This window comes from Drosophila biarmipes, chromosome X (genome assembly GCF_025231255.1).
Source record: "Drosophila biarmipes strain raj3 chromosome X, RU_DBia_V1.1, whole genome shotgun sequence".
NCBI lineage: Eukaryota > Metazoa > Arthropoda > Insecta > Diptera > Drosophilidae > Drosophila > Drosophila biarmipes.
The window spans coordinates 25756475-25778099 of NC_066611.1; the positions used below are offsets into that span (position 1 = coordinate 25756475).

A 21625-nucleotide genomic window follows, 5' to 3' on the forward strand; every position below is an offset into this window, starting at 1 on the left:
AGGCGAACATAAACTTTTAGCAGGTGTCAAAACGATCAGCTGATCAGTTTATTTTAAGCTTGTTAGAGATGCTCTAGTGATTGCTTCGCTTTGTCACGGTCTCAGCAAATACATGCAGTTTCATTCTTATGTCGTGCTTATCATGACTAGATCGTGACAATCCCGTGACGAACTCGTGAAACCGCCATGTTTGCGCATCTCTAGTGTGCGTTTTGTTCTTAACCAACGGTTCTTTCCCGTGGTGATGATTTTCTATTGGTCCTTCAGGAAGGGGAAATATGGAAGCAAACGCCATCTTGAAAAAAATCAGCTGTTTAAGCTAGCTTTTGGCTACCAGCTGCCACTTGCTGTGTTTTCTGTTCGCCTGGTGTCTGAGACTCAAACACCAAGCATTTTGACTGAGAAAATATTACGAAGCTCTTCGATTTGTTGAGGCAAACTTCTTAATTCTTAATTTCAGACACCAGGCGAACATAAACTTTTAGCACATGTCAAAACGATCAGCTGATCAGTTTATTCTAAGCTTGCTAGAGATGCTCTAGTGATTGTTTCCCTTTGTCACGGTCCAAGCAAATACATGGGATTGCATTTTTATGTCTTGCTTTTCGTGACTAGATTGTGACAAGACCGTGACGAGCTCGTGAAACCGCCACGATGCGCATCTTTCGTCTGCACTTTGTTTTTAATCAACGGTTCTTTCCCACGGAGATCGCTTGCTATTGGTTCTTGTGAGGAGGGGAAACATGGAAAGGGCCGCAATATTGGAAAGTAACTGTTCTTTAAGTTAACTTATAGCTGCCAGCTGCCGCTTGCTATATTTTCTGTTCGCCTGGTGCCTGAGTGTCATCAATCCAGCATTTGGACTGAAACAAATGTTACAAAGCCATTCAATTGTTGAGGAACTTTGATGATTTTTCTATTTCACACACCAGGCAAACATAATTTTTAGCAGGTGGCTGCTGGGCATTAACATTTTCTTACTGGAAGACTACCGTTAGCTTAGTATAAGCAGACTAGAGATGAGCAATTGCTTGATCAGCAGTAAATGCCTTACATATTTTTGAGCGGCCCACCCTTAGTAAAACCTTACAAAATTATTTTTGCCCACCTACTACTTCTCCTGTTCGCCTGTTGTTTGAAACTGAAAAATAGCTCATTTGCTTAACATATTGGAATGCTTTGTAACATTTTTTCAGTCAAATCGCAGGATTTATTGGTCTCGGATACCAGGCGAACAGAAAACATAGCAGGTGGCAGCTGGTAGCTACAAGCTGACTGAAACAGCTGTTCCTTTTCAAGATGGCGGCCCTTTCCACATTTCCCCTCCCCCATTGGCCAATAGGAAGCGATCTCCTTCAAAAAGCGCCGTTAGTTGAGATCCAAGCTCAGAGTAGAGATGAGCAACGCCAGTAGTGTCACGAAATTCTCATGCTTTGCACGAAATAACATCTAAGTCCTATGCCTTTGCTTGGGCCGTGACAAAGGGGAGCAATCACGGGGGCATCTCTGATAAGCTTAGATTGAACTAATCAGCTGATCGTTTCGCCGCCTGCTAAACGTTTATGTTCGCCTGGTGTCTGAAATTAAGAAACCTATCAATTCGGCAATTTGCCTCACGGGCAAAAATGGTATTTTGTTCATTTCATGGAAAATTTCTTGGTTTTCGAAACCAGGCGAACATAATGCGTGGCAGGTGGCTGCTGGGTTAAGCATTTCAGACATTTGGGAAAACAACCGTTGCTTTGGGGTTCGTGTCACGGCCTTGGCACGATAAGCCGGCAAGTTGACTGCCAAACATCGAAAGCCCAAAAGTATGCCACAACTTCATTTTTCAGTTGGCTTCATAAGCGTGTTCACTTGTTCGACCAGCGAGGAGGCCGCCCAGATCGAAAACTGCAAAATATGAAGGTGCAAATAAGCTCATAATATGCTCATAAATATAATAGTGTGTGTGAAAAGTGTGATCTATGGGGCCGGCAGAGCTTCGGGATTGGCACCATCGGCCGTTGCAGGACGACTCTCGCAGCTGTCCTCGCCACTGCTCGTCGTGGAGGCGCCCTCCTCCGGCGAAGTCTTCACCGCCTCGTCCGCCTCCTGCTGCGCATCCGCCAGACCGGCGTCCGCCTTACCACTCTCCTCGGGATCTCCGCCCTTTTTGTTCTGCAACGGCAAGGAAGATCGTAAGCGACCGCAACAGGATGACCTGGATGTGTGACCCACTTTCTTGCGCTTCTTGGGCTTCTCCGCCTTGACGGCGTGCAGTTCCTCCTCCTCCTGCAGGGCGGACTTGTAATTGGCGGGGAAGAACTGGCTGGCCTCCTTGTGCCCGATCACCGAGTTGGCGCTCACGTAGCTGGGACCATAGGCCATCAGCGTGGGGATGGTCGGACTGCTGACCTTGTTCACCTTCAGCACGATCTTGTCGGTGCTGCAACACAAACGAAATGGGGGATTATGCTCAGGATGAAGCCAGATTCCTCAACACTTACGGAACATAGGGCTTGGCGTTGTACTTGTCCACCGAGTTGGCTATGAACACCGCCGTCTGGGGATTGTCCCCGTTGAAGAAGCCGTAAAGCGGAATGTCCTCGCGACACGTCTCGAGGAGAATGGCCAGGTCCTTCTTCTTGTAGGCGTCGAAGATCATCACGATGTGCGGCGGCTCCGGCACGGGATCCGGCGGCAGAAAGGTCGAGGTCTGGGCCCGAAAGTAGGTGTAGATGAGGGCTGCATGGGTGCGCTGGTCGCTGGGAACCCAGATCGGAGGTATCCGGATGATCTTGGTCTTCTTTTGCTCGCTCCTGGGAACTGCCGCGGCTTCGGCTGGAGGAACGGCTTCTTCCTCTGTTTCTGCCACCCCCTCCACTTCCTCCTCCTCCCCGCCTTCCTTAACATGGTCGCTCTTAATATCGACTGGCTGCTGAGCGTTCTGGGTGTCCTGCAACTCCTCGGATTGCTCTAGCCGAGGACCAAAGCCGTGAATGGACCAGAAATCAGAAGAGAGAACACTAACCTGGCTCGGGGATCTCCACGCTCACCTCCAGCGGCACTATCATGGGCGGCACGGTGATCTCCTCCTCGTTAAACTCGTCCGGCGGCTTGATGGTCTCCTTGGTCAGCTCATGGGCGTACTGTCGAAGCACGGTGGGCGGACTGCCGAGCACCTCCTCCACCTTCCAGAAGCACATGAGCAGCTCCTTGTCGTAGAGCTGTTCGATGACCTCCGCGGCCAGTGGATTCTCGGCCGCAAAGTTCACCGTGGCCATGTCGCCGGGCAGGATGGTGAAGACCTTGCGGTCCTTGCACTGGATCTTCAGCGGATCGGCCGGCTCCGAGAGCTTCTTGAACATGTCGCGGTTCACCTGCGGACCAAAGACAGTAATCCCGATGTCGGGCAAGTTGGCCATGATGCAGTCGGTGACACTGTGCAGGTACTCTAGCCTCTTCCGCCGACTCTCCGCCAGCTCGATCTCCTCTGCCAGGCGCAGCGCTTTGTTGCGCACCTCCAGCTGCTCCAGCTCGATCGGCTGCAGCTCCGTGACCTCGTAGCTCACATGCGACTCCTTGGCCAGCGTCGACTGCAGCATCCGGGTGATCATGGCCACCAGCTTGGGCACGTCCGTGCCGAACATGATGTTGATGGCCTTGCCGCCCTGAAAGGTATCTTATTTTAACTCAACGGTTAAGGCAAGTTTTTATGTATTTCCAAGTGAAACACTTATATCGAATATAGATTCCATGTACTTCGAAGAACATTGGTTTTTGGGGTGCTTCGCCAAACAGAACTCAAATGAACTCAACTCACCGTGACGAACATCCAGGTGGGCTCGCTCTTCTTGTTGAAGCGCTTCAGGTAGGATATGGAGCCCGCTTTGCACTGGTGTTGCGGATGAAAGGAACGTCAGTGCAATCGTTATGCCTCGTGGCAATGGGTCTTACGATGGCCAGCTGCAAGTTATCGCCTCCTAGCTCCAGCTTGATTTTCCGCAGGCTGCCCACCATTCCCAGGCAAGGTCCGCACCACTCGGAGTATATGTCGAGCACTGGTCATTATTGAGCCATTTAGCTTCCTGTTTCCATACCCATTCCCCTCCAGCACCTACCCAGCAATCCGGGTCGCTGCAGGAACTTCTCGAACTCCTCGTCCGTGGAGAGGTCCGCCTGGAGCTGCTGGACGCCTCCCTTCTTCGCCATTTTTCGCGCACTGTGACTCACTGATCCAGCTCCGAACTGAACGCCATGTGGGGGTATTGATTAAACGGCGGTTGTCAGGGACGAAAAGTCACGAAGGATCCGCAAACATCTGTGCACCTGTGCTCGTGTAAGACTTATGCAAAGGTCCTAGCTGGCCTGGGACAAAAAGTGGCGAGTGCCACCCCATGGCGATGGGATGAAGTTAGAGGATATGCTTCAATGAAAAGACTAATTATTGTGAGGTTGTGGCGTACTTTCGCTAAAAACACAAAGTTTAGTGAAGTTTTCACACATTTCTCATCTACAATTTAAAAATCGGACAACAGAATCATAGAAACCAACCATTTATTTTTGAAGACCACAAAAATGAAATAATAATTCAAAATTAAATAATAACATTTTGGTTTGAACAAATCTTTTAGGCATTAGAAGCCGTAAATGAACCTCAACTTCGGTTAGCCGAAGCAGGCTTCATCTCTGGACTATCAAACATAGATGAAACACTATTTTGCGATTGGATTTAGTTTGTATATTATGGTAAAAGGTTTTCTACGCAACACATTAGTTATTGGGAATCGGCAGGCCGATAAAGTGCTTCTAGGGTCGCTATGCCTATGTCTGCCGGGGATAGTTCCATCTAGTGATCGTGCCGCATTTGTCTGCGCAGCTCGCGCATGGTGATCTGCAAGAAACATTCGGCCATGTTAGAGGATCGTGATTGGTCGACTTGGTCGTGATTATATTCGACGGCGTTAGATACTGGTTGTCATTTACGTTGATGAAGTCAACAAGTTGCTTACGTTATTTACCTTCTGAACTGTGGAACAATCTTTGAAATACGGTTATTTACGCATCGGCTTAAGAAATCTTCAAATAATTTCGAAGTCAATAGAATATTCGAAAACTCGAGCAGACATAGACTGTATCAGTACGGGTTTAGTTTCGGGTGGGATATGCAAGTTTGTGAATATTGCAGGGTCTCGGTTCGTTCGCAAGCAGGACACCGGTTGGAGTTATGACCGGGAGGATTGTGGGACTGCGGGTTATTTACATATCTAATTAACTAGAAATCAATGGGCTGCGATGTAATGCGCTCGCGCCCCTTTCAAAAGTGGTGGATCGGGGTCAGTTAGACATAAATGCTATGGCGGGCGCTACTGGGTTGATATCGTATCAATTCATATCTATATCTTCCAGTCGTACAGGCTGCGTGTACGGTATGACCGACTTCTTGTTCACGTCCCTCGACAATGCCTTTCTCATGTCTGCGAAAAGGGACGAAAGGTGAAAGGTCATCATGGGGGGCTGGGAAGGGATCGGGGTACGAGGATTGAGCCTACCGTACGCATCCTCGTCCTGGTCGCCGGAGTAGTACTCGAGTATGGTCCGGTAGATGATGTAGCCGAGGTTAGTGTACATGTTGATCGCCACCTGGTTGCTCTTCCGCACGAACAGATCCACAAAGTATGCCCGCTTCCTGGGAACGGCGGTAGAGAGAGTGAGTAAGCTGGGTGCCACGAACGGCCGGCGATGATATTGCCTACTTTTCCGAAATGTCCTCCAAGAAACTCATGAGGAGCGCGGCCAGACCGAGACGTCGGTAGTCGGGCGAGACCGTCAGCGCCGTCACATGCCCGTGCCAGTTGTCCAGGTGGCCCTCCACCTTGCCCATGACTGCGGAAGGGTAGTAAACATTTAAGAACTGGGGAACTCCAATAGCAATTCAATGCGGCACTTACTGTAGCCCATTATGTGACCGCTGGGGGACTCTGCCAGCTGGAAGTACTCGGGCCACTTGGCCAGGTACTGCGTGTAGAAGGACAGCCCATAGGTCTCCGTAAGTGGGTCAAAGTTTCTGTCGGAACACCCGGGACAGAAGTGCCATTAGCAAGGGCGCATGAAAGGGCATTGCCCCGTTGGCTACTCACACATTGTTGAACTTGAAGAGGTCGTCGCAGGTGAAGGGTCTCAACGTGGTCATTGTGGCGGCGCTTGGTATTCTACGGACATAATCCAATTCCTTTTCCGAAATACTTGTTACTATCGTTATTTTTGGTATTTTAGCTTGACCATTTGCCGGTAAAATACCATTTCACTCGATTGTGCGCAAACCATATTCGATAAGGCATGCGGGTATTCCTCGATATATCGATGTCTACCTCGAATCACGCAACCCACGGCACTTGAAGATATCGATTCCATTGGAGCTACCGCGGTGCTACGGGCACACTAGCTGGTTAAATATTCGATTACTGTAAATCACTTATTTCAAACACATTTCCTGTAAAAAACAGTTTTGTATCTCAATTTAAGATTAAAGGGGATCTGGGGACACTGACCTTATACTGGTCCGTGGAGTAATGCACTTTCAGGAGTTCCACGGAATCACCACCGCTATTTCCGTGATATCGATACATCGATACTTCCGCGAGTGGTTGACCCAGCTCCACTTTGGTCCTTCCAGCTGGTATCGTATCTGTTGCCTGGTCATGGAGCAGCAGCCCCAGGCGAGAGCCTCCTCCTCGATGGGGAGCGGCAAGCCCCAGGACTCTGGTGTCCTCACGCGCGAGGACTTCGACGGCGGACCCGTCAGCATCGACGAGGTGGACACGGGGCTTTTTCTGGGTAAGAAGCTCTCCTCTGCTCCGCTCCATCAATTTTTCAACGTCATTCTTCCCACGCAGGCAACCTGACGGCAGCAACGCACATGGAGACGCTGCGCTCCTTTAAGATCACGCACATCCTCACGCTGGACTCGGTTCCCCTGCCGCAGCACATCCTAGAGGCGAGCTTCCTGACCACCAAGTACATCCAGAGTAAGCAGATTGAGCAGTAGCTCCGCGGCTGATGCTCCCATCCAGTCCCTCGTTTCAGTCGCCGACATGCCGCGCGAGGACATCCTGCAGCATCTGGAGGGCTGCGTGGACTTTATCAGCGCCGCCTTGGCCCAGCAGGGCAACGTCCTGGTCCACTGGTAAGCACCCCGGTCTGACTCCGCCCACTGGTCTATATACTTACCCTCCTTGCTGTCCACAGCTACTTCGGCGTGAGTCGCAGCTCCTCCACGGTCATCGCCTACATGATGAAGCGGCACAACCTGGACTTTTTGCCCGCCTACGAGATGGTCAAGGCCAAGCGTCGCTTTGTCCAGCCGAATGCCGGCTTCGTCAGCCAGCTAAAGCTCTTCCGGCGCATGGGCTGCAAGATCGACCCGAACTGCCAGCGCTACAAGATCCACCGCCTGCGCCTGGCCGGCGAGCAGATGCGCAAGGCCAAGATCCTGCCGCAGAGCTTCCACAGCGTTGTCCGTCCGGATCCGGATATTACGCGCGAGAACCCAGAGCCCATAGTGTTTCGCTGTCGTCGCTGCCGCCGCGTCCTAGCCTCCAAATCGCACGTACTGGAGCACAAACCTCGCGACAGGCCGTCGGAGCAGGTGATGCCCAAGGAGAAGGAGGAAGCAGCTGGGCAGGGTCCGTCGCAGGATCAGGCCGAGAATCCCAGTGGTCCCCGGATGCTGGAGCAGCTAGCCGAGCGCATCCGCCAGTCGTCGCTCGGATCGCCTGGCCATGAGGGCACACCAAACAACTGCAGCAGCATATTGTTCGTGGAGCCCATTGCCTGGATGCACCGCATCATGCTGAACACCCAGGGCCGCCTCTACTGTCCCAAGTGCGAGCAGAAACTCGGAAACTTTAGCTGGATCAATGGTTAGCTTAGGGACTTAGCAAGTCCAAGATGTTCCTGTTTAATCTCCTCCTTCTGTTACAGCCTGCAAGTGTCCGTGCGGGGAGACGATGACGCCTGCATTTTACCTAATACCTTCCAAGGTGGAGCTCTCCAAGGCCGTGCAGAACGTGCAGACCACGGTGTAGGTGCAGCATGCACGAAGTAGAACGAGATGGCGCCAGTGGTGGGCTACTGAATGGCCAGCAATCGCAGATCGGCAATCGGCCACCTCGACCAGAGCTAACGCTTTGATCGCTGGCTGCAGTCCCTTGAGAGGAGTATTGAACCACACTGGACACAATTGATGCCCAAGGGCATAGAATTGGGTTAATATAGAATCTAAGGGCAATTGCAGTTGCCGCTTTGGTTTCTAACGCGTGGTTTTACGAGAGGCTTAGTTTCACATAAGCCACATGTTAAATGTAAGATGTGATAGTGCAATTGTCCTTAGAATACCCTTCAGTAAAACCACATTGTTTCGCTGCTATGGGGCGCATTATTTCATTGCTGAAAATCTGAGATCTTTAAAAAGCATCTTTAAAGCATATAAAGCATATAAAACCTTGTAGCACCCCTTAAGAAAACGGTCTCGAATCGGTTAGAAACTTTCCATAGTTATTCAAATGTAAACTAACATATCCCAAAAACCAACTCCATTTGCAATTCGTTCGGCAAAAAGTCACTTTTCTGAGTGAGAAACAATCAATGAGTTATTAATTAATTCCAAAAGGCATTACAAACATTGACAGTTCGAGTTGGTTCAATTTAGTGAAAAGAAAACTGTAAGGTTAGCAAGGAGTTTCATTTATAGTTGCAACTTGCAAACAACATTGTTTCATTTTAAATAGTTAGCCAATATATGTACATTTGCCGATATGAATAATTATACACGTAAGTGCATAAATTGCACCCACACTCGTTGGAAACCATGATACAAATATCGATTTTTGCTGTTCCATATGCATTTGCATAGCTTTTGGCATGTTACCACACAAACTACATACTATAAATGTATTTTAGATATTTTAACCTTTTTGGAAAGTATTTTACGCAAATATGAGGAAAAACCAAAATATTTTCAATGACAATATCTAAATTTACGCAATTAATGTTATAATCAAGAGTTTGACCGCCAAAAATTCATGTCAGGTGGTCGAACACGGACCACGGAGGGGAAAAACGTCGCCTTCGTTGGACCCTCAGGCATGGACATTACCTTATCGATATTGATGTGCTTTGTTGACCCGTTTAAGATATATGAACTGTATGTAAATGAGTGTGTATTGATATTAAAGTCAAAATCGTTTGTTTTCCACACCAAGATGTTTGCAATTTCGAGGAGTTTCCGGTTGAGCACTTACCTTTCGTTCCTCCGACGCGGCCTGAGCCAATCCAGTCCGCCCGGGCCCCGCATCCTGGCCGCCGTAGACTTCGACAGGACCATCGTGCAGCAGGACTCCTATTTAGCAGTGAGCCAGCTGCTGCCCACGGGTCAGAGCAAGGAGCTGCAGGACGAGATCCCCAAGTGCGGCTGGCTGGGCTTCATCGGCCGCGTGCTGCAGCTGCTGCACAGCGAGCACAAGGTGGACTCCTCATCGGTGGGAAAGCATGTGCGCCGTCTCCAGGCCGTTCCGGGGATGCTGCGAGTGCTGCGGCAGCTGGCCAGGAACCCTGCGGTCGATCTGTGCATCGTCAGCGACGCGAACTCCTTCTTCATCGGCGAGTGGCTGCGGGAGTACGCCATCGAGTGCCTCTTCACCGGCGTCTTCACCAATCCCGCCTGCGTCCAGGCGAGCGGCGAGGTTCTGGTGCTGCCCTACCAGGAGCATGCTGACTGCGAGCTCTGCCCCTCGAATCTCTGCAAGGGCTCCCTGCTGGAGGAGCTCATCTGCAGCGGACAGTACCGGCAGGTGGTCTATGTGGGCGATAGCTGCAACGATCTGTGCGCCATGAAGCGGCTGCGGGAGGAGGATGTCGCCTGCATCCGGCGCGGGTTTGAGCTGCACGGGAAGCTGGCCGCCCACGGGCCGGAACTGGCCTGCTCCGTGCTGTCCTGGCGCGACGGCCATGAGCTGGAGCAGCTCCTAATGCCCAAAGTCGTGGCTTAGTGTTTGTGTAAGGCCAGGTTATTAATGCTGCTGTTTTATTCGACTTAAAAATAAATCTTTTAGTATGTATACATAAGAATAATTTCACTTAATAAGGACTTAAGCTTTTAAATTCCATGGAAAAGTAGATTACCGCCGGGGCTTCTCCAGCGTCTGCAGCTGGGCCCGTGCGCTTATCCACTCTGTGTTAAGTAGACCGAAAACTTAGACTTATCGCTACCTACATGTATATATTCTGCGGCGGTACCAGAACTGTGTTTTGCCTAATATTATTTCACACATGGTATTCTTTTTAAATCAATCTTGCTTTCTCCCGATCCTGGCATTCCAAAATTGTATCTGTTCTTGTGCTTTCATCTTACAGTTACAGGTGATATTATATATATAGAATTTGTTTGCTGTGGTGTGTGGGTTCGATTGTGGGGTATGTGTTAGCATAAATTACATTTATAATACATTCTTAGCCGTACACTTACAGAGTAGAACTGGGCTCCCTTCGAGTTTCGATCGAACAAGGGCCTTTTCCGTTTACGAAACTAAACGATAAAAACAAGCAGCTACCGCACATGAAGACACTACTTAGGTTGTGCTTAACTACTTACATGGGCTACAGGGCTGTAGTTCTTATAAATACATACATATACATACATGTTCAAAAAATTCGGCGCATAAGACATTTAAAATCAAGAAAAGGAGCCCCACTTGCGTGTGTGTATAAAAGATATAGATGCACAGGTTTAAAGAGGCTTAGACTTAGAGGCTGAGAATAGTCACTATTTCGATTCAAAACTAAACAGCAACACGGAGCACTAAGCCCTACGGACGTGGACAGACCTCCAAGGACACGGAAATACAGATAGCACTCTTTCTTTCGTTACAGCTGCAGGTGCAGGCGCGCAATTGAACTAAAATGCGTCAAATGAATTCTCTAGAAACAAAATGAAGTTGTGACTTAGTGCTAGGCTACTGAAATTAGGCGTAATCGGAGACTTAAGACTTAACCATAACGTGATCTAATTGGTGTTTGGGTGCTTGTCATGTGTGTTCTTTTTATGTCGTTTGGTTGTTAACATTAGCAAAGTTAAGTAACATAAGTATAATAGGAATATTCATATATATATATATATAAAACAATCGCAATACGGTGTACTGACAATAAAGAATAATGATAGTAAAAAAAATCCTTAAATATTTTCTCCTTTACGGCTCCTCCTCCCCTTGTCGCATTCATTAATACTATGCATCTATGTTTTTGGGATGGCGGGCGGGATTCTGGGAAAGGACGGCGCGTCCGGCGCTTACTATAAGTCCGTTAGAGTGCGCTTGGCACAATAACGTATGACCCCCACTCAGGCAACAACCGGCGGCGGAGCTATGCCGATGGGCGTGGCAGTCGGTGCTCCAGATCCAGATCCAGCTGCCGCTGATGCCGTTGTTCCCGTGGCCGCGACAGTCGCCGCATCCTCAGAAACCCCGTTCCCGCTGTAGGTGCTGCTGCTGCACTGCATTGTTGTGATATTCACCGCATTCCCCGGCTGCCTATTGCTCATCGTTCCCGCAATGTTTGTGCTCATCGCCTCCAAAACGGGCACAGCTGCCTTTGGACTCAGAGAAGCCGCCGTCGCCGGTGAGAGAGCGCGGTCTCCATTGACCGTGAGGCCAGGACTTGGTACCGGACTGACATCTGTACTTGCGGACATGGCCTCCGAAATGGAGGCGACTGTCGCTGTCGCAGTCACGGTCATCGCCGCCGCCGCTGGCTGCCGGTTGGGGGGCTTGGTCCGCGCACAGGGAACGCAGTACATGGCTGCATGCTCGCGTAGCTTCGTCAAGTGGTCGAGCCGGTACTCATGCACCCATTTCAGCCGCTTGTTGCGAGACAAAGCCTTCGACCGGTCGCCGTTAGGCGAGGGTCCCGCGGAGGCCTGGGACAGGGCGGCCACCTGGGGCAGACCCTCCGGCCGGGTGGCTCCGCATCGCATGCACACACAACATCGTTCACAGCTCCAGCGTCCTGCAATTGGAAAAAGAGTGACATGGTTAGCTACTTGATACTTGCACTTCCTAGCCATATTTCACTCACCATCCGGCACCGTCTTGAGACCCAGGCAGTAAATGTGGTAGCCTCGGTCGCACTGTTCGCAGTAAAGCATCTTTCCTGGCCGCTGAGTGCTCCGGCACTTGATGCAGCACTTGCAGCCGGCGCACTGCCAGTTGTAGTTTCTCACGCGACCCACCATTCTCTGGGGCATTTCAATGCAGGTAGGATGCACTGTGAAGTGAAGAAAGAACAGATATGAGCACGGAAGCGAAGCATCGGCTAAGGAAGAACCTACCGCGCCTTCGGCAGCTGTAGCATCGGATGAAGGCCTCTGGCATGTCCCTGGCATTGCGATGCTGGCTGCGCAGGCAGACACCGCAGTTCGATAGCCTGGTCGACGGCGAGGACTCGTTCTCATCCTCGTCCTCGCTGCCAGCTCCACTCGAGGCACCTGCCGAACTGCAGCAACTGGAGCTGCTGCTGGAGTCGCTTTCATCGCCGCTGTCCTAAAATAAAAACGGAAAATGGTATTCGATTACTAAAACTGGTTTAACAGATTAATATATAAATATGATCATATTTTTCATAAGGAATGCAAAACAAACAAGTAGGTAGCCCAACCCACCGTATCAGTGCTGCTTTCGTTGCCGCTGGACGCGGATGAGAGCGACTGCGCGGACGAAATGCTGGAACTGCTGGCCGTGCGGACCTTGTCCGTCTGCCGCCGAGCCGATCTTCTGCTGCGCCGAATGGGCGCCGCTGCCGTTTGGGCCTTGATTGCAGACGGCTCTTGCTCCATATCCTTGGCGGGCATTTTGATTTCTTTACTGACAGAAGCTTCGTTGTGTCCCTGCAGCAGCTGCGCGACAACATCGGCCGGCGGCTTGTCCAGTGCCGTGTCCAGTGGATAGGCTCTGCAGAAATGGAATTGTTATTTGAGAGTTCAAAACAATAGAAAGTCTGCAAAAGTGACGACTTACCGTAGCTCGGCGGGCTCGAAGTGGCGGTAGGCCGATGAAAACTGGTCCGGCACCACCGTAAGCGGGTAGGCGTAGTCCGAGTGGCGGAAGGCCTCGTCGTAGACGCGGGGCGGCAGAAGAGTGGGCGGTTCCGGCATATTCTCCGCTTCTGCCGCCGCTCGCACCACATTCACAATGGAGCGCTGTAAGCAGGTGGAGGTGGGTGCCGTCCTATGCAGCGGCTGATTCATCGTGAATGTCTGCAGATCCAGACAGACCTGACGCTCATCCTTGCGGCTGATTGCGTGAACATAATAAAGAGAGAGGGCCATTAGAAAGCTGTGCATTTGCCCTGCAGTCTCTACAAGAGTATAACTCACGTCTTGTTGAAATAAACGTTCCACTTGCTAGCCGAAAGCATGGCACGGTCCCGCGCTTGCAGACCTTTTCCTGTTCCGACCGTTAGTCCTAGAGCTTTTTGCTTAGCCTCGATCTCGCGCAAGTGCTTCTGGCGAATGTACTCCTTGTACTCTTCGTACTTGTCGTAAAAGTCCGCGTACATTATGTCCAGGATATCGGAGGCCCACACGGCGGTGATGCCGAGGTCGCACATGCGCTCGCTGACCAGCCCCTTTTCCTGAAGCCAGTTGCGCTCCTCCATGTCGACGGCGCGGCGTGGCAGATCCGGGTACTTTCGCTTGAAGCTCGTGATGCCCAGATAGAGGGCCACCTGTTCTTGGATCATAAAGGTGTCGCGGTTCTTCGAAGGACAACAGCCTTTGGGCGGTGGCCAGTCGTATTCCGCAATGCTGGAGGCGCTGTAGTCGGTGCTGAAATTGTAGATGCAAATGTAGAGTTAGACCAGATATGTATTGGGTTAATGGGGGATGGGATGCACTTACTCTTCGGCCACGCAAATTTCCATCTTTTTTTTCTTTGGCCGTTTGAGCGCCGAGCCTAGAATTGCGTCGACGGACTGACCCTGGTTCGAATCGAGCATGCTTGCATTGCTCACCATGGACGACTGAGACTCCTCGTTGTTGAGGAAGTCGGGTTGCCTGCAGAGGGGAGAAACATTTCTTTAACAGATGCCTGTGGGCATGCTCAATCTGCGACTTACTTCTGTGGCGTTAGCGGAGGTTCCATTAGGCTGGTCATCGATTGACTGCTGTTGCTTAGATCCGCGCTCATACGCGTGTCCTCCTCAAACACTTGGGGCGACTAAAAAAATTAGCGGATAATAAGAAAATTGAGAAACTTAAATATCAGTGTGTATTCATTATGATCGGATAGTCCTCAGTAACTTGATATTAAACTAATAAACAAGAAGATCAGGGAATAGAATGCGACTTCTCTTCAAAAGGTAATCCCTATTTTGGTTTCTATTAACCTGCTTGAATTCAACATTATTCTTCCTTTTAGTTTATTCTTAAACAATTTGTATTTAATTTTACTTTATATATATTAAAAATCAATTTAAAATGCTTTCATGTAATTGTTTACTTTAATCCATTGTATTAATGTCCAACAGTTTGAACATTTAGTTTGCTTTTTGCACATGTTTAAACGTGCAGCAGGCAGCAAAGACGCCGAGCGGAGTTGCCAGCTCTCAACGAAATGCACACGCAAAGCTTCACTGAACGCGCTCCAGCACGGCGAGAGAGAGCGACTGCGACTGCAACAGAAGCAGCAGCAGCAGGTGTGGTGAAGGTGGACAACCGCCTGCGAGCACAGAGACACACACGCATGTCCGATTGGCGAGAGCCAAACAAAACTTCAGCTGATTAAAATCGCAGGTGAAGCCTCCAACAATCACAGCGACTGCGCCGCTCAGTTCGCAGCTGCTTCTTTTCTACCTCCCACTGCCCCCCTCCCCATATCAGCAATCCGCTGCTGCATGCCGTTGGCAATGAATTCACTACACGGCGCGCGCCTTTGTGTTTAATTACGACACGTTAGCCCTCGCTGCGTGTGTTCGCGAGTGAGTGTGTATGGATATGTGGGCAAATTTACGTAACGAAACATAAACAAGAAGGCAATGTAATGCAAATTTTAAGCGACAATAGAAGCCACAACTGTACTGACCATCTTCATCACGAGGATGCCCCATATTTGTGGTAGCGAGAGATGCAGCTCTCGTTTTCGATCCCACCACTCGCCAAATTAGATGAACGAGTCAGCATGGCATATGGTGCCCCTATGAAGCGTCTCGTTAGTTTTTATCAACTTGTTATTGCTTTTATGTCTTTTCACTTGCAATCAGTTATGATCAGTTAACTAGTAGCCCTTTTTAAATGTGTTTTCAAAGAAACCGACGATCGCTTGCCAGTCTCCTCAATATTCTTGAGAATATTTAATTTTTTGGCTTCCTATGGGACATTCCTCGACTGCTGAACACACATAATAGCCCACATTAACTATTTTTTTTAAATACAAAAATTTGATTTTAAGAAAATACTAACTAGCTTTACATAAACCAATTTTTCAGATCACTCAAAAAATGTTAATTTTTCAATATTAAAAAGACTACAAAAGTTTCTTAGTCCTACTTCTTGTCCACTAAAATCAATCCGCAAAACGCAGTCTCACTTACCGGACTGAACAAGCCTTTGAGTCTCTCGGGATCGGGCTGGTGCTTCAGGCCGCCAACGCAGCGCGGTCGACTCATAGCGATGGCCTTGGCCACGGCGCTGGCTCCACGGCTCATCCGCGGCGCCCGAGGCTGCGTGGTTGGTGTTGTAGATCCGGTGCCTCCGCCTCCGGCACTGGCAGCTCGGTCTGCCGAAGAAGAGCCTCTGCTACGGCCGCCACCTCTGGATCCCCGGCCACGCCCGCGTCCCCGCGTCGGAGTCGCTATCGAAAGCATCGGTAACGTCGCCACCGATTCGTCTAAAAATAAATGTTGTCGTTTCAATAGACGTTTCTGGGAGTCAGGAAATGTTTTCTTACCTCCGGAGTTGTCCAGAGCACTGTTGTAGTTGTCCTCATCGTGGGAATCCGGCTGGCTACCGCCGGCGCTACCACCGCTAATGCTTGAGGGGCGCGGTGATCGCAGCTGTTGGGTGGCCATGATTGAGGAGAAATCGTTTGGCTGGAAGATGACATCGGGCAGCGGATCGGAAGAGGACAGGATAGTTGTGGGAGGCAGCATCGAGCTGCTCCCGCTCCCGCTGATCACCTGCTGGTTGGCGGCGGCGCCCGAGGAAGTTGACGAACTGGACGACATAGTGAGGTCGATCTGCGCGGTGAGGGCGAAGGACATGCTGCTGCTGTTATTGTTGTTGGACTCGGTCTCCAAGATACTGAACTGATCCATCGCCGGCGGCGGCGGCGCCAACTGGCTATGCTGGGCACTGGCCTTGCTCTGGCGCTTCCGCGTGGCCTTGGGCGTGGGTTGCAGGTTGGCGTTCGGGCTGGGATTGTGGGTTGTGGTGCGCCGCGTGGCCCTCAGCTGCCGGTGGTCGCGACTCTTGGGCGTTTCCAGCGCACCGGGAAGTTCGACGTCGTTTATCCGGGCATTCGGCTCGCTCATAGACGAGTCCTTTGCCGCCGCGTCCGTCTGCTCTTGGCTCACGCTAACCATATCGATGGCTAGTCGTTTGCGTAGCAGTTGCACGCGCCGCGACTTAACAGCGCTGCTCGTCTCCTCCTGTGGAGGACCGGGCTTGGGAGTGACTGCGGCAATGGCCCCGGCAGACTCTGTTGCGCTCTGGTTCTGAATTCGTTTTGGACGCCCCCGCTTCTTGCCCGTGCCCGCCGGCGTGGCTACCGGGAGGGGAAGCTGAGTGGTCGGCTGTTCCAGCGGATCCTGGGCCTTGGCGTCGTCCGCTTGGATCTCCGAGGACAGTGCTCCATTCTGATCTGGCGTAGATATCGCCTGCTGTTGGGTGGGTGGAAAGAGGGCATCCTCCAGGTCCGTGTTGAGGATGCGCTCGTGCTTCTGTTTGCGCGAACGATGTGACGGCTGCAGCGCCTGCAGCGATTCGCCTGGACTGGCATTACACTTCCTGCCGGGATCGTGACAATTCTGCGTTTGCTGATCGTTCTCGTCGTTGTCCAGGCGTCTCTGTTTGTTGGGAGGGACCTGCCGAGAGCGAATAAATATTAGAACATACAGCTATTGCCAAATTCGGCATCGACATTTAAACTTACGCCACTACTGGGAGATTCGTTGTCCTCGCTGCTGGTGCGCTTCAAGTGGTTCTCGTTGTTGTTGTCCATCTCCTGTATCTCCTGGTGCTCCATTTGCTGGTCGCCTCCGAGACCCCCGGCATGCTTGTGGTTGGTTTGGTGATGGTTGTTTAAAATCGGCAGGGGATGCTCCTCGTCCATGTAGGGAACCCTCGGACTGCCATCAGGAGTGTCTAGGATCTCGATGGACTCGATGACAGGTTGCGGAGGATTCAGCGAGGCCTGCGGACCAACGGCCGCTTCGCCTTCTGGCGCAACAACAGATCCTCCGCCGCTTACGCCCCCATTGGCCATCAGTCGCTCGGTTAGCTGGGGATACTTGCTAGTGAAGACCTTAGCCGGCGACGTCAGCTGACTAAGCAGGATGTTTGAACTGAGCGAGGCAGTTTGCTGGGTGGCTTGCGCACGCAGGCACTCGATAAGTCGGTTGTTCGGCGAAAGGCGTGCCGTAAAGATGTTGGGTACATGCGCGGGCGAAGAGCCCGGCGACGGGGACGAGGTCAGGTCCACCATGTCCACCACGTTGTGCTGCTGCTGGACAGGCTGGCCGGCTTTGTTGGCCTTGCTGGTGATGCCATTGCTGGTGGCCAGGGGCGGCAGGTTGTGAAACATCTTGGGATCGTGCTCCTTGGACAACGCATCGTCGATAACCATGTCGTCAGAGTTGCGGCGACCCTCGTCTGAAGCAGCCGGAGCTGCATCTGCGTCCGGGTCGGAGAAACCGCAGAACTCCTGGCTGCTGCTGTTCGACTCGCCGCCATTCGTCATCGGGGTATTCGTCCCCGTTGGCGTAGGATTGGCCGCCGTGGGCTTCGGGACTGCCAGCTTGGAGGCCGCCGATATCGGCTTCTCCTCGAGCACCGCACGCACCTTATGCTTGGGCGAGCAAAGGTTCTTGATGGTCAGCTTGGGCAGCGGCTGCAGCTGCGGCGGCTCCACCTTGGGCGCTGGCTCGTCCTCGAGCAGCTCGATGGACTTCGTCTTGATGGTGAGCTTGGGAATGCTCTGGGCGTTAGTCAGGTCGTGCGTCATGATGACCGTGTGCATGGGCTCCTGACCGCTGCCGCCGCCTCCCGTCTTGATGGTTAACTTTGGTATCTGCTGCTGCTGGTGCGGATGCTCCTCGCTGCTACTGATGCAGCTGCTTCCGGCCAGCGTTGTCTTGATCATCAGCTTGGGCACCGTCTGCATCTCCGCCAGAGAGGATGAAGACGACGAAGAAGAGGAGGACGAGGCAGATGAGGACGAGGCAGAAGCAGGCGAGAGACTGGACAGGTGGGCTTCGTTCTTGGCGGGCATCGCTGACTGGACTGCGCCACTCACTGCCGACGAGCACGACCCGGAATTGGAGTTGGAACCGGAGGCAGCCGGGTTCTCGGGCAATTTGATGGTCAGCTTGGGCACCACGCTGCCCACGCGCCTTTCGTTGGCGGCGCGGATGGTCAGCTTTGGCACTATGTGCGGGGTGTTCCGTAGTTGTTGGCCGAGAGTGCTGGCCACCTCGTCCTCAGCGCACGATGAGGAACAGGAGGACGCGTCCGCGTCGAAGGCGTCCTGCGGCTTGGCCACCAGGCCTCCTTCTCCACCTCCTCCTCCTCCACCGCCGCTGCTGGGCAGATGGATGCGCAGGGGCTCCACGCGCCTCTCATCGCCCGGCGGCTGAGATTCATTTGAGTTTGAGTTTGGGTTGGAGTGCATGGAGAGCTTCAGGATGATCTTGTGTCCGTCACGCTCCTCGCCCTCTACCGTGATCGCCGTGGCAGACATCGCTCCACCTGCTGCTTCCGCTGCTGGTTCTCCGGATGCTGAGCTGGCCGATACAGATGCAGATGCTCCAGTTGTGCTTGGGGCATCGTCGCACGGCGTCGTCGGCGGCGGCTGCGTCGGTGGAGGCGTCGCTGTGGTGCTGGTTATATGGCCTGGCTGGTTGTGCTGATGCTGCAGGGCCCCCTCGCGCTGCTGCTGCTGTGGCTCCTGCTCCTGATCCCGCTCCCGATCCGCATTCAGCTGCTGATCCCGCTGGGCTGGCGACGACGTGGAGCTTACCCGCTGCTCCTCCTCGCTCGTGCTGCTCGCTGCCACTGACTTTGAGTTGCAGTTGGGCTGGGGGCGACCTGCTGCTCCTGCTACTCCCGCCGATCCTGCTGTGGACGTGGCGGCTGCCGATTCTACCGCTGTTCCCGATTCCGATCCTGATGACGATGTCGCTGCTACCATCTGCTGCTGACGTAAATCATTCATTGCTATATTCGATTGTCCTGTGGCCGCCAGCCTGCAAAAGGATGAGGAGGTTCTTTAGGCGATGTCTTGGAGGGTTATTAGGGTAAATTCTTAGTAATCTCACTAGCCCTCCTGAGGAAAGACCCGTTAACTATAATATATACTCCTGGAGCGGAGAGTAGTGGGGGTTATTGATACTGCAGTATGTTTATGTTCAGAGGAATGATTTGCAGTTGCCAGCACATATAAGGAAAACACCCTGGAACCACACTACATACTCGGTATACATATAGCAGTTATGGCACCCGTTCACGGAAAAGGTGGGACTCTACGGGGTGAAACTGGAGCACTCGAAGCGGAGATATCACTGAATCCTAGGGGTATCCCACGTATATTCTGAGTAATCGCCCCGAGGGAGGGATTTTATTTAGATTGGGAGTGGGCAAATCGAAAGGGGAACGACCTACGCACACACACAGGCCCAACACACTCGCTGCAAACGCTTTGGAGCCTGAAGAAACAAGAGAAAATTGAATGAAAGCCGGACGTTAGGGATCTAATTTTAGCACATGGCCAAATTACTACTTCTCCAATCGCGTCCAAAGGGAGCATCCCTTACCCAGATTCCCAGATTCCCACTTTCCCACCATACTCGCTTTCGGGCGGTGAAAACTGTCGCTCAAAAATGCCGCGAAAACTCCGAGCGGAATAACAACAACACTTAATAAATAATAAGCGCTGCAAACATGCGCACACAGCTGTCGACCCGAGAGCGGAGAAGGGGAGCGCGGCGGCGGAGGAGGAGGAGAAGATGGGAAGAGCGAAGCAGCGGAATAGGCAAATACTGAGAAAGCCGCGCCGCCACGAATTATGGCCTGTTTTCAGTGTGTGTTGGCAACACTAAACGCGCACGGCTCGAATTCACCACACTGGCTTGCGAACCCACCACAGCAGTCGCCGCTGCATGGAGAAAATACACACACACACGTATTAATACGGGCTGGCTGGCCCGTGTATGTGTGTATGTACTGCCCAAAATGCAAGCATCTATCTTGCATTATTATTATTACATTCACGATTTTTAAGGGGGGCGCTCAGGGCGCATAGCGCAATATCAACAACTGTGCACCGAACAGCAACAACAACAGTGTCGAGGCAGCGAAGCAAACGGCAAACTCACCATGCGGCAAAGTCGTCGCTCAGAGTCAGACAAAAGAAGATGGAGTAGAAGAGCAAGAGCGCCTGGTTTTGGTTTTGCTTTTGATTTGCGTGCACAATTCGCGATTCCGATTCCGTTTCAGATTCGCTGGCACTGGCATGCTTATATTTCGGTGCACTTTGACTGCTCTTGGCGTTTATTCGTTTTTGGGCGTTTGGGCGTTTTGGCGAGAAGTAAAACACACTTTTTCAATTCATTTCGCTTTGATACGATTCCGAAGCACTGGCACTCGACCGCAGTAGGCAGGCACGCACACACTCGCAGGCCAGCGGACGGTGCACACACACACGGACAGTACACACACACTACTGCAACACACACGCACACACGGACAGCACAGCCACAGACAAGCGCAACGAGCGCTCTCGGCCGCCGTTGTCCCACTTTCCGTGTATTGGTTTCGTTTCGTACACTTTTCCACGCACTTTTAACGATTCGAATTCGATGGTGGTACAACAAGACAACGCACTTAAAGCCGGAGCAAACCTCAAAAAAATATCCAACACTGCCGCACGCACGCACGCATTCATACGCAGACGGGTTCTGTTCTCGATCTCGTTCTCGGCGCGCGTCGAACGTTCTTATGCATTCATTATTAAACGGTATGCTCTGCTTCGCCTGTCTGCTTATGTTTTTTTCTTACCGATTCCGAGGTACTCGTCACGACATGAAAATCCGTGTATGTGTCGATAAAGTTATCGGGTTTTGGGGAATTTCGGTTAGCATTTTCGCTGGGATTTTCAGTATTTATCTACTGTAATTTGGTATTTTTATACTTCGTTTCGGTACTTACCAGCTAGTGGTGTTCCGAACCGCGGGAAAACTTGGGAAAGGTACTTCCGGCGTTTCCTATCTTTTGTTCGCCCTTAACCTGATCTTTGTTTGCCGCAGGTGCGTCCTTTAACCGTATAATTCTCCGAATTGAACCAACAAATTGCTACAAAGATAACGCGTTTTCTTATGG

The 21625-nt window shown here is 51.6% G+C and overlaps 5 protein-coding genes across 7 annotated transcripts; 2 read left to right on the top strand and 3 right to left on the bottom strand.

Moving 5' to 3' along the window:
- Positions 1-1903: 1903 nt before the first annotated feature.
- On the bottom strand, positions 1904-4566 carry LOC108024241 (uncharacterized). The gene is made up of 7 exons (XM_017094122.3): positions 4104-4566; positions 3940-4043; positions 3806-3877; positions 3014-3653; positions 2490-2958; positions 2221-2428; positions 1904-2160 (listed from the first exon to the last, which is right to left on the bottom strand). The coding sequence occupies exons 1-7, from the start codon at positions 4192-4194 to the stop codon at positions 1966-1968; spliced, it is 1779 nt and encodes a 592-aa protein (XP_016949611.1). The 5' UTR covers positions 4195-4566; the 3' UTR covers positions 1904-1965.
- A 134-nt stretch (positions 4567-4700) lies between these two features.
- Positions 4701-6283, bottom strand: LOC108024242 (N-alpha-acetyltransferase 20). 2 transcript variants are annotated; one of them, XR_007763658.1, is made up of 6 exons: positions 6123-6283; positions 5934-6049; positions 5739-5868; positions 5535-5671; positions 5004-5459; positions 4701-4876 (listed from the first exon to the last, which is right to left on the bottom strand). XR_007763658.1 is itself a non-coding variant. In XM_050886086.1 (6 exons), the coding sequence occupies exons 1-6, from the start codon at positions 6173-6175 to the stop codon at positions 4832-4834; spliced, it is 543 nt and encodes a 180-aa protein (XP_050742043.1). In that variant the 5' UTR covers positions 6176-6283; the 3' UTR covers positions 4701-4831. The 2 variants fall into 2 exon arrangements, 1 of the variants encoding a protein (XP_050742043.1); XM_050886086.1 differs by having other exon boundaries at positions 5398-5459.
- A 197-nt stretch (positions 6284-6480) lies between these two features.
- Positions 6481-9238, top strand: LOC108024168 (dual specificity protein phosphatase MPK-4). The gene is made up of 5 exons (XM_017093984.3): positions 6481-6819; positions 6879-7010; positions 7069-7168; positions 7231-7904; positions 7966-9238. Exons 1-5 carry the CDS (start codon positions 6555-6557, stop codon positions 8067-8069), a joined length of 1275 nt encoding a protein of 424 aa, XP_016949473.1. The 5' UTR covers positions 6481-6554; the 3' UTR covers positions 8070-9238.
- Positions 9054-10113, top strand: LOC108024169 (pyridoxal phosphate phosphatase PHOSPHO2). Its single transcript, XM_017093985.3, has 2 exons — positions 9054-9187; positions 9246-10113. The coding sequence occupies exon 2, from the start codon at positions 9246-9248 to the stop codon at positions 10029-10031; it is 786 nt and encodes a 261-aa protein (XP_016949474.1). The 5' UTR covers positions 9054-9187; the 3' UTR covers positions 10032-10113.
- Positions 10050-21345, bottom strand: LOC108024167 (supporter of activation of yellow protein). Of its 2 annotated transcripts, XM_017093982.3 has the most exons (12): positions 20623-21330; positions 17184-19494; positions 15981-17115; positions 15625-15920; positions 14152-14252; positions 13934-14089; positions 13412-13861; positions 13053-13328; positions 12698-12986; positions 12368-12578; positions 12115-12303; positions 10050-12045 (listed from the first exon to the last, which is right to left on the bottom strand). In XM_017093982.3, exons 2-12 carry the CDS (start codon positions 19461-19463, stop codon positions 11381-11383), a joined length of 6048 nt encoding a protein of 2015 aa, XP_016949471.1. In that variant the 5' UTR covers positions 19464-19494; positions 20623-21330; the 3' UTR covers positions 10050-11380. The 2 variants fall into 2 exon arrangements, with proteins under 2 accessions (XP_016949471.1, XP_043949450.1); XM_044093515.2 differs by having other exon boundaries at positions 15625-17115; positions 20623-21345.
- Positions 21346-21625: the final 280 nt, after the last annotated feature.